General features: G+C 43.0%; 1 protein-coding gene across 7 annotated transcripts in view; it reads right to left on the reverse strand.

Annotated features, from left to right (window-relative positions):
• KCTD1 (potassium channel tetramerization domain containing 1) overlaps positions 1 to 12,438 on the reverse strand; it is a 146,697-nt gene that overhangs the window by 57,509 nt on the left and 76,750 nt on the right. For 5 of the 7 annotated variants that reach the window (XM_090039861.1, XM_090039862.1, XM_090039856.1 and 2 more), the window contains exon 2: positions 2,299 to 2,477. In XM_090039861.1, the coding sequence (XP_089895987.1) occupies positions 2,299 to 2,477 (179 nt within the window). Of the gene's footprint in view, positions 1 to 2,298; positions 2,478 to 2,931; positions 3,056 to 12,438 lie in introns of all 7 variants that reach the window. The other 2 variants (XM_090039860.1, XM_090039859.1) reach the window with 1 other exon arrangement.

A 12,438-nucleotide genomic window follows, 5' to 3' on the forward strand; every position in this document is an offset into this window, starting at 1 on the left:
CCTTCTCCCTTTTCCCCTAGCTGCCAATACGGTATCATGCAAGGGTGAGGCAAGGCAAGCATTAACTCCATCGGTTCTGGAGCCATGATTTCACGGTGGAGATTAACACTGTTGCTGCAGAGGCCCTGGTAACTGTGATGTGATCCCACTGGGCTGAACCCAGCCAGTAGGAGGAGGTGGTCCAGCCCACAAGAAGCCCTGCAGGCTAGATCAGGGTTTCTCAACTCATGAGTTGTGACCCAAAAGCGGATCGCAAGAACATAGGAATGGTCACAAACAAACTTTTAAAAATGGATTCTCCTTTAAAGGAGAAAAACAAGGGAAACTGTGGTTTTGCCCTTGCAAGCTGTTAGAGTTCCAGCCTGCAAGGGCCTGCTTGGGCCCACCACCTCCCCCCCCCACACACACCCACCCACCCCCTACCTCACATGCTGGGGGCTTGGAGGCAGGGGGCAGTGGGTCAGGACTGGCTGTAGATGTTTACAAATGGGTCTCAGTACAAAAATGGTTCAGAACTATTGGACTAGATGACCCACATCTGTGGGCTGGATCCAGCCAGAGGACTACATGCTTGACACCTGTGAATTATGTAAATAGAAGGGTGAAATGTGATGCTGGAATGCAGCCATGTAATGAGACAGTAGTTAGTATAGGGAAATACCTAGCTCTAAGCAAAGGAGCAATGAATTGATACCGCAATAGATGCATACATGCGGCACACATACATCACTTATATCTGGCTTTAAACAAAAGTTATATGATAGCACCTGCATAAGACATATTACCAAATTGGCCCAAATCCAAGATGACATTTAATTTAAGACTACCCATAATAATTATATTCTATATAGTCTATAAATGTGTTATCATTTTCCACGTATGCAATCTAATTATTGGAGAGATGTCTTAAATTTGTGCACCTCACTGTTGCAGTGGGGAAAACATCCTCCAGCCCCTTGTCTCCCCTGTCTGCCTGCCCCCAGCCACTTGCCACCCTCAGCTGCCTGGCCCCCTGCCTGCTCCCCAGCAGCCTCTGGGCCCCTGCTGCCTTCTTCCCCCTGGACAATTGTTCCCCCTCCCCTCCCCATCCCTGCCACTGCTTACCCTGTGCAGAGGTTTTGGCTCTGACTCTGGCTCCAGCTTTGGCAAAGGGTACGGAGCATATGGTGCCCCTGGTCCTGGCTCAGCCAGGGACCAAAAGCAATGGAAGCTCTGAGCCTGGCCTTGGGCTCGGGTTAGAAGTGGAGCCACAGCAGCACCCCCGCCACTACATGGTCTTCCCAATACTTTCCCCATTGCATGCCCCCTCCCCAAGTTTCACACTGCAGTTTCCCCTGGATTCCCAATACCTCTACCACCTGGTCTTCCCTGCCATCTTGGCCCTGGCCCAAGACAGGTGGTGGCTAAAGCCACAGCAACCACCTTCCCTGAGCCAATATTTGAATCCAAGATGAGGGTCCCCCTGCCATATTGAACGGAGACGAAAAACCCTCATTTTGGATTCAAGTAAATACTGTATGTTGTGTAAAGCTGCACTGCTCTGAATATCAGTCATACATATGTTAAGACAGTTTTCAGACTTAGTGCAGTGTGACTTAATTTTTTAAGCTGACAGCTAGAATAGAAAGTTAAAAATTTTCCCATCAAGAAAATCTCTCTTACAAAGTAGACAACAGCTTGAATCATCTATCATTTACTAAGTTGTCTGCATATGTCACCTTGTGATTTACCAGAACCCCCAACCTGTTACAAGATAACTAATAAGCTCAGAGTTACCAGTACACAGTCTGCAATAGTTTAAACACTACAAACCTTCTAATACTACTTTAAACCAATACTGTTGTACATTAAGTTATTTCCAACCTTAAGTCATAAATAGATCTTGAGTGTTTTCTGGGATTATATGTTGATAGTATAAAAGAGTAAATTTTACACTTAGAAACCCTGACATTTACACATTTAAGTCTGCAATTCTGCCATTACTTCCCCCTACCCCACATTTAAGTCACAGAAGTTTAGAACATATTAAACAGACTGAACCGAACAGGTTCAGAATGACTTTGAGGGCCACCTTTATTTTAGGACATAAAACATAGGGATCTTCAGAGATGTTGTTAGTCTTAGATATAAGGCAAGAGGAAAACAGAGAAATTACCTCTCAATTTTTATAATTTAGTTATAAATAAAATATATGTTCAGTATGTTTTCAACATTTTTAGGAGTAGAGCCCCAGGATGTCTGGGCAGAACACTGAATGAATGTATTGCCAAGCACATGAAGCACAATCTTGAAAATTACCTTGAGTCAGGATATTTAGTAAGTGTGGCCAAGCTGCTGGTATACATGTGCCCACCCACGTCAATATGAACTGGTGCATTGGATTTTGTGAGTTGTGCTGGAGTGGGGATGCCTTGATTGTTCAATGGAGATGCAGGCGATCTAGTGATCAGGGGCCTTGACATATTGGGCCGACTGTCCTGTGAAGAGACGGATTTGCGTTAGTAATTTCCTTAATAAATGAAACAAAACAAAACACCTCACAAAGATGCACATTTAAGAGTGAATAGCATCATCTTTTGTCTCAACTTCCAATTTTAATCTTGTTAAAGCAAGGACTGATATGCAATTAAAAGAAAAAAAATCTGTTAAGCTTTTAACAACTTCACTGTAGTTGCATCATAAGTTGAAACGCAGAATAAAGCATTGTTATAAAAGCCACAAAAAGAAACCACATTCAACAAAACAAGCTGTTTCTGAATGCTATTCATTATAGACAATTCCATACAGAAACAAATGCTCATTTTTGTATTTAAGAGCTGATAAAAGACACTGTAGACAAGAATGCTAACAATATACTTAAATTCAAAAGCAGTAGGGTTTGTGTTTCTTCCCAAACCCTTTGCTATACAGTTAGAATAGAGAAATACAAACCCTTAGCTCTTCCATTCTGCAAAGTCTTCTCTTGAATTTCCAATTCACATATCACGAAAACAGAAGAGGAAACACCTGGACTAGCCAACTGTTCATGTACTGTAGAACACTGGGCATCGACAGCCTTTGAGAAAGACATTTTCCATTTAAAAATTATACAGATAGTGACAGATGCCCCTGTGCGCCCCACGCAGGCTACAGTTCTGGGTAGCTTCCTAGTGAAAGCAAGCAAAGTAGAAAAGCAGCAGATGCTTGCTAAAGAAACAAAAAACTTTTATTCACGCAAGAATGGATGTAATGCCAGTAAGTAGCACACACTTAATCTATGCACAAAGTAGGGTGGGGCAGGGCAAAGTGATTTGCAAAAGCCAGTGAGGCAAGCTATTTTCAAATATCTGGGATTAACATACAAACATGTTCAAGATTTGTTTTGAGACAGTTGTACTTTCTACCTAAAGAAAAGGAATATACAAGTGTGATCCTGCAAATATGCACCAAAAACTAGAAGACTTCATGAATTTTGGGATTTTTAATATAAAGAGGTAAGCAAAGCAAAAACAAAAACAAAACAAAAAACAAAATCAGGTAACTGCTCATAGAAACGTATTTTGCCTTCTAATTGCAGGAGGTAATAGATCTCCTGTAAATGCCTCACTACAGCATTCAATAACTAGTCTTTGGAAGTATGTGCAACAATCACGGGGTTAGTGAAGTTTTTTTCTGTTTAAACATAATTTCTACATTTTTCATTGCTCTTGAAACAAAGATTAGGCAGCATGAACTAGGTATGTGCTAAGGTGGAATAATTTATGGGCCACTATTGCACAATAACATTCAAGTAAACTTTGACACGAGGCATCTGTAGAATCATAAATGCACTTAACTAATTTTCTCTTCTACACAAAAAATAGTGAGTTTGGGTCAAAATGAATAAATGGTAAAGAGATTGGAGAAACTCTGGTTAACAGGTATGTTATGCAAAAAAATAATATAAATTTGCAGGATATCAGTCTTACCAACAGGAACTGCTTGAGGATCTGCTTTGGGGCACAACTCAAACAGGCCCAGACAAGATACTAGATACCCACGCTACACTAAACCCTAGTATCTACTATAAATCTGGTATGGCATAATCAACACCCAAGATGTTACTGCTCATTGGAGACTTGATTACAAATATTAAGAAAAAACCTAATACAAATATATATGTATAGTTGGAGAGCTGAGAAAGAATGCAAGAATGATACAAACTAGAAATAAATGAGATAATGAATAGCCACATCAGGGATGAAATACAACATTTATTAAGTACTTAAAAAAGTACATGATTTCAAAAGCAACTAGAGAGACTGAGATTAAAATTTAAAAACAAGTCCATAATGCAGGAAATGCACTGTGTTACCTCTCTTATGAGAATTTTTTTGTCTGAAAAACACAGCCCTGTTACAATTTAGCACTCTGCAGCGCCACGGAGTCTGTAATAGTTTTTCAATTGGACACATTCTACTGCATATCCTGCCTCAGGGTACTCAGGAGAAAATGAGCAGATTTGCAGGGTTAATATTGTAGTTAGACCGGGACCTCATTCAGCGTAGCTGTGATAGTTCAGTGTGTACTGACTGGGGTAGAAAAATGTGCACTATAACAATCGCTGTGAGGATAGTAGAAAACTCACAAATGGTGGGCATTTCATACGTTAAAAATTACAAGAGAACGAGAATAGTTTTCAAATATAATGTAGGACCAACTAAATGTTTACATAGGTTGATTTTAAAATCCACAAAAACTCCAAAAAATAAAAATGTTATTATGCCATACTGGCTGCTTCATTTTTCCCTCCTCAGCATTTCCTTTTTCCAAGCCACCTGAATTTATTGGGCCTGAAGAAAAAATGCCCATATGCCTAATGTTTAGCTGTTAACTAGAATAATGTTAAGCTTCCTCCAACCTGACTCACTGTGCACAATTCACTGGATACATTTAATAGGCTTTAACTTGGAGACCACTCCCAAATTGGGCAATATTATTTGTACTACCCTTGGCTCCTACAAAACTAAGTGGATGAGGCCTCATTTTACTAAGTCTTGAAGAACCAGCTCAGACTCTAATCAGGAACATCCCCCAAGGGCATCCTTGAGGAGTACAGTCTGTAAGACAGACCACAAGAACACTTGGACAATTGTTTAATAGGTCAGAGTTAAAAGGAAATCAATTTGTTTACAGAAGTAACTAAAATGGGGTTGATGACCCATGACCAACTGTCATAAGCCTCCCACAAAATACACAGGGGTAGCATAAATTAAAAAACAAACCTTAAATAAGGGTGGGGGGAGGGCTGAAAAAGTAATTATAACCAAAGATTAATAAAGAGGAAAATATTACTGATCAAACACAACGTGTCATTTTGGTTTGAATGGCCCTTTCCAACATCAAAAAGTGTTTGTGTACCATTAAAGTTTCCAATAAATGAACTGATTAGAGAAAATTCCTAATAAACAATCAGAGCAAAGAAGCCTTAGAAGCTAAATGTAAATGCATCCAAATACTTCCAGTCTACCAAAACAGTAAGTACAGAAAGGATGCAAATCTGTTAGGAACCATTCCCATTTTGTAATCTTGCATGGACTTCTGCACAGGAAGGGTTCGTTCACATCTAAAACATGGAACATGCAGAATGTGTTTTTCTATTAGTCTGATTTATAACAATGACTCCAGTAGTTACAGAGGGCAAAACACAGCTACAGCACTCTATGGGCAGCAGGCAACTTGCAGAGGTTCAGTTTTCCTGTCATTCAACTCCTGTTCCTTACGGATTTAAAAAAAAAAAATTGAAAAAAGAAAACTGAAATATTTAAATACAGTTTATCTGGGATGGGTAATCTGACATGCCAATATAAGTAAAATATGTACCAGTAGCAAGGTACTCAATGGGATTCATACTTCAGTCAGCTTTCAAACAATGAACTTGGATTCTAAATCAACAAACCTAGAACTGCCCTCCATTCCTCTCTGCTATCCTAACTCAGTGGTAGAGATGATGTCTCCTCGCTTCTGAACTGTTCCTCCAAGGCAGGGGTAGGTAATATTTTTTGGCTGGGGTGTCGAAAAAACACGTCTACCTTAGAAGGTGCCAGAGTGCTGACATGCTGGAGCCCGGAGCAGCTGTTTGCAGCCTTCCAGCTGCAGCCAGCCCAAGGAGCCTGGTCTGCTTGCAGCAGGACTTGCATCCTCCCACCTGCTGGGAGCAGCCTGGGCTCCATGACTGGCAACAGCTGCTGAGAGCTCGGGCTGGCGGTGGTGTGCCGAGCAAAATAGCCTTGCGTGCCATGCTCAGCATGTGTGTTGAGGGTAGCTGACCCCTGCTCTAAGGTGTGCAGAAATCCTCAGGACTGAAAAGCCTTTCCTAGGCAGCTGTTTGAGGAACACAGATGATAGCCCTCTTCCCCCATTTTGGGTAGTCCTCAGAATCAATTCAGATGTGTTCCAGGGAGAAATAAAAAGGGTAAAGGGATTTTCCTAGTCCAAACTGATAATCAGCAGCAACCCTTTTGGGAGCTGGGAAAGGAGTACTGACGGGAGCCGTCTCCCAGGGAAGCACTTGAGAGCTATGTCAACATGCCGGTACATGATAAAGGAAATGTAATTGCCATCAGTGGAGCAGGGAAAGTGACTGCACACAATGTACTGCCAAATACACAAAGCTGAGGAGCTAAAAAACAGGGATTATCTCTCTGTTTTACTTTCAAGTTACAATCTTGAGTTTTCCAACTCAAGTGTCATTTCTACAATTAAACATTTACAACAGGGAAATTAATTTATTTTACTTAAATTAGAAATACTTCCAAATTTGAGTACAAAAAGTTGAATCAACTCCTTTGTACAGAAGTATAAGCAATAGCTGCAAACAAGCAAACAAAAAGAAGACATTTTAATGCCCTCAGACAACATGGCCAACAAGTGCCAGAACAACCTAGTCCTTGATGTAACCTAGTTTCAGATCCAGACTCACTCTGCAGCTAGGAACTCGTGTCATCATGAGCTGCAGACAAACATCTAGAATCACAGCACAAGTAAGCCTGTGTGAAGTGGCTAGTATTTGCTTTGGATTTGGCCAATTTGGGGAAACATGATTTGATTCAGTGATTTGAATCACTGTCCCAAATTGATTTGGTGAAATCTGATTTGAAGATTTGGCCTCAGCTGAATCTCCAAATTGGCCCCATCCCCTGCCCACTCTCAACGGCTGCTCCACCTGGCCCCAGCTCCCAGCTCTTTGGGAAAAAAAGCCCGCACTCACTGCTTGCCGCCAGGTGTGGGGGAGAGGGCAATCCCTGCTGCCCCCCACTGCCCGGGGGGCTCTGCCATGGGGCCTCTGACCCCTGCCTGCTTCCCCAGCTCCACCCATGGCTGCCCTGCCTGCCTCAGCCCCTTAAAAAAAATAAAAACCCTGACTCACCAGCTCCTCCCAGGCAGGGGGGCAATTCCCACTGTCCCCCACTGCCCCATGCTGCAGGGGAGGAGGGGGGGCTTTATTATGAGCCCCCAGAAGCTCTGTGGCAGCTGCAGCAGCTGGTGAGTCTGGGTTTTTCTGGTTTTGTTTTGTTTTGTTTTAAAGGGCCAGGAGCCAGGGCAGGTGAGGCAGCCAAGGGGGCGGGGTGCTGGGAGAGCAGGTGGGGGTCAGGGGGTTCATGGCAGAGCCCCTCATGCAGCATAGGACATTGGATGGCAGTAAGGATCACCCCCCCGCCTGGAAGTAGCCAGTGAATGAGGGCTTTTTTTTAAAGAGCTAGGGGCTGGGCTGGGTGGTACAGCCATGGGATGGGCTGGGAGAGCTGGTGGGGGTTGGGGGATGCTCAAGGGAGCTGGGGGAGCAGGTTGGGGGTGGGGCCTGGCAGGGATACCCCCATGGTCCCCTCCCACTCCTGCAGCCCCCCTCCCTGCCCCCTATTTACCAGCATGGAGTCCAGATCCAGCTCCCTGCTGCAGCCAGCAGGGACTGCCTGAAATCACCGAAGCTCTTCAAATTGATTCAGAGAGCTTTGAATTGATTTGAACCTTTTAATTGGTCCCCTGATTCAATTCAGATTTCGAGATTCGGCCACTGAATTGGGCCAAATTGCCTCCAAATCTAGTCAGCACCTGAAGCTTTGCACGGCCCTATCAACTAGATATAAACCTATTTTGGACTACAGGTCTTGGCTTCTAGTCATTGTTAGCTTGGATTGGTATACCTCAGAAATCTTGCTTGAGAACCATGGCTGCACCACAAAAGCTAACTTTTAGCCATTCTCAAGTTATAGCAGGCACACTATCACAGTTCTGTCTCAAGTGAAGGTCCTTGCCTCATTTGACTCTCTTGCATCTTTCTTGACAATTAAAGTTGCACTATTTCACATGTTTATCGTGTACTTTGAAAAATAAAAATCTGTCTGTTTTGGACATGGGTGTGAGTAGCATTCTCATAGCAAATCAGAGTATACCTACTCAGGGTATTATCCATTGCAGTGTAGATGAAAAACCTTGCATCCCACTCTGAATAATAAGCAGGCTCATGACTTTTCCTACCAATGCTACTTGACCCATTTTAGAGATTCAGAGAGAGAGGAGTGGCCTCTCTATCAATGTTCCTGCATAAAAAAACCTAAGCATTACTACATGAATATATAAAAGCACTAGACCCAGCGTAGGCAACTGGTATGGAGGGCACTGGGAGGCGGCATGTACCCCCCTGAGATTGGCCCCCGACTCGGCACCACTCAGGATAGGGCAGTTTTTTTGCTGCATGGGTCGGTGGCATGTTGGGTGGGAGAAGGAGGGAAGTGGGCACTAAGCCATGGCACAGAAGTATAGGAATGGATATGAGGCTTTTGGCCTGCCCCTGGACGCACCCACAAATTGTGCCCCCCCAGACTCAGGAGGCACCAGTCACCCCTGAGACCCAGGGTGCAGACAGAAGTTACATTTTTGGCACAATCAGACCCCGGAAAGCGCTTTACAGCCATACCATGACATGAGTGCATGACAGCAGATTGCTTTTAAAGTGGCAGATTGTCTGAAAAATTAAACTTCCTCAAATGAGGTATCAAATGAAGGTGCTCTTAAAAAACAAAAAAGAAAGAAAGAAAGAAAAAGTGCCTTAGGGAACTTGCGTTCCCTATAGTTAATTTTCCACATGTTTGGGGCTGGGCTGATGCAGCTGACAGCCCCAGAGCTCTTTCCCTGCTGACAGCCGCAGAGCTGGGAAGGGGGGCAGCTTCTCAGCTCACTGCTCATCTGCAGGCAGCCTCAATCCCTCCCCCAGGCAACCCAACAGGTGAACTTCTGTTGGATTGGGAGGAGGTTGAGGGCACTATCTCATGGCACTTTATGTAAAGCACCATGACTTAGAGCAGTGGGCCTGATCATCTGTCAGCAACCCCAGTGTCTAGCTGCTGCCCCAAATCAGGTATACCAGAGTGGCTCTCACCAGATACGCTTCCTATGAGAAGTTTGTTCTGAGAATCAAGATTTCTCAATGGAAAAAAAGAAAGTTTAAGTAAAAGAAAACTGTGACCGGCTCTAAAAATTAGTGTGAGGATGACACTAAAATTAAGTGCCCAAAGCCCAGCACAGCCAAAGGACTTACAGAAGCAACAGGATTAAAAAATATATATATATTAACAGCAAGCATCACTATCAGCAGCACTGTTTCAGACAGGGATGATGAGACTAAAATGTATGTCACATGTTACAGGACACAGGATCAGGCATTTGCTGTCACTCCACCATCCATGCACAGGGTAGAGTGATGAGGATGAACCTGACCCAGAAGGCACTTCTTTCCTAGGACCAACTATAATTCTCCAATGGAAATTGATGGCTGCAGCTCATAATGACACAAGCGTTCCTAGCTACAGAGTGAATCTAGACCTGAAATTAGGCTACTGCAGGAACTAGGTTGTTCTGGCACTTGTTGGCCATGTTGTCTGAGGGTAATTAAATAAAAAGTCTGTGTTTTGTAGCCATTGCTTGTACTGATGTTTGCAATCTTGCTGTTGCTTGGTAGACTTTTGGGTGAGATATTCTTGTAGAAAGCAGATTTACACCTTATAGAGTAATCAGAGTAGATTCAGCCATGAAAGTTAATGCTCACTCTCTCTCTATAAAAGCTTGTACAATATATAGGGTTTTTTGGTTGTAGCTGTGTTGGTCTAAAGACATAGGCAGACAAAGTTCTTTGCATAGATGTGATACCTTTTATTAGACCAACTAAATAGCTGGAAAAATTTTTATTTGCAAGCTTTTGGGCACAAACACCATCCTATACAATATATACACAGTTTACTTGAATATAAGACAAGGTTTTTGCCCTCTGATCACCATGAGGAAAAAAGCCCCTCATCTCATATTCACATACAAGGATACCTCACTAAATACACTGTCATTAAACTGCTGCCAAAAATGCCACGTGCTCAGTAATGGAAACCAACTAGAAACTTGATTGAATGCAGCCACAATGAGCATAACTAAAATATATGGCCATATTAGGCAAATATGCTGATAAGAACCTACATGATTTTTTTAATTAATATATTTTGTGTTCCAGGTCAAATCAGCCGAATCAGTTTCAAATCATATTGATTGCGTAGAACTCAATCATTCCAAAACCTGTATCAACTGAGCAGGCAGAACTCAGTCGTTCTAAACACCATGTACGGTGCTACAACCAGCAAGCATCCTCCTTCCCAGCCTCTCACTCTGGGACTTCAGATACTCCCAAATCCATTGGCAGATATGCCAGAGGCCTTGGCATTCAGATGCCCCCAGAAATGACAGACAAGCATCCTCTATCCCCAACTCTTTAGTCTGGGACTTCAGATGCTCCCTACACATGATTTTAGCCCACAAGAGTCCAATAAGAACCTACATAAAAAATAGGTTAAATATAGCCCAACTGAATAAGACACACAGTAGGGCCCACTGTACCCAGTCTTCCTCAGTGTCCACTCTTTTTCAAGTCATGATGAACTATGACACTGAATACATTTCAATTTCCTCCTCACTCCCGCAGCTGAGCTGTACTATTTTTTCCCATTTCCAATGATTCCTGTTTCTTCACCAGCCTTAGATGTCTGGCAAACAGGGCCCCAAACAGTTCACCCAGAAGCCCTTTGTCAGCTCCTCTTTCAGCCTGTTGCATACGATCAGAGTGGCTCTCTCCTTCATAAGGGGAAGCCAGACCAGGGTGCCCTCACCTGGATCCCGGGACTTATAATAAAAAAACCTGGTTCCAATCTGGGCAGGGGGGAGGTAATTAGCACATGGATTTTGGGGGGAGAAGGGGTACCTGGAATATATACACAGACCAAGCAATGCTGAGCTGTTGGGTCACCATGGCTTGAACTGCTGTTGACTCTGCTGAGGCCCCAGCCTAGTGAACTATATGGTAAATTATGAGCCTTTTAGCTTTGGAATAATATCATGCATACATTTGTACTATATATAAGCAGGTACAAAAGTGCTGCTTAAAAATGTGCTTATGGAGAACCAGTGCTAAAGCTTGCAGCAGTTTCAAAAAAGGTAAAATGCATCAATTCTGGATGAACAAAGTCTATGGGTACTGGTAGTAATGTGCCTATATGCAACTTATTATGGGTATGTTTATTTTAAGGTCAATGTTTTCACATTTCTCCCTCACTTCCAGATGCTCAGAGAGAGCAGGGTCTGACAGTAAAAGTGTGTGTGTGGGGCGGGGGGAGGGTAAGGGGGATACCTGACCCCCCAGATTTATTATCCCTGTGGCAAGGGGACAAAATCAAGGCAAACCTCCAATAATTAGATTCCATACCTGGTAACTTAGAGTAAATTTATAAATTTTCCATATATAGAATCCAATAATTAGGGGGTTGTTTTATATTTAGGGTCATCTTATATTCAAGTAACATGTGGGTATACACACACACACACATACACACACACTTTGGTTAGTCTGTAAGGTGTAAATATACCTTGCCTTTTATTTTACTTCAGACTAACTTGGCTAATAGCTATATCTCTCTGATAAGTGATGCATTCTGCCACCAGAAATTCAGTACTCCCCGTAGTCTCTCAGCTATAGCATGGGATTTCCATTCTTCTTCCACCATCTTCCTCTGAAGCTCAAAAGCGGTTCCATCTTCTGTGTAAGTCCATATGCATCTCTATCAGCAGATCCACCCCTCTACCTCCTATGTCTCCCATTCTGGCATTTGTTGTTGATTATTAAAAGCCTTCTGAGAGATTATGGGGTGGCTAAGGTGTACTTGTGTCTCTTGTGGGCTAATATCAAGAGTAGTCACTGCACCAGTCTGTTCCCTGGGCTAAAATGTCCTTGAATGGCATCACGTAGTCGAGGGTGGAGGCCTGTTCAATGCACTGCAGGCAAGACGCCTTATGAGAGTATACTATAGCCTCCCAATGGGAGGATCTCAGCTATAGACCTATTTTATGGAAATAAGGGATTTCTCTCTAGCTTGCTTTGTTGGCCCT

The sequence above is a fragment of the Crocodylus siamensis genome, chromosome 3 (assembly GCF_052110815.1).
Source record: "Crocodylus siamensis isolate JL-2025a chromosome 3, ASM5211081v1, whole genome shotgun sequence".
Lineage (NCBI taxonomy): Eukaryota > Metazoa > Chordata > Crocodylia > Crocodylidae > Crocodylus > Crocodylus siamensis.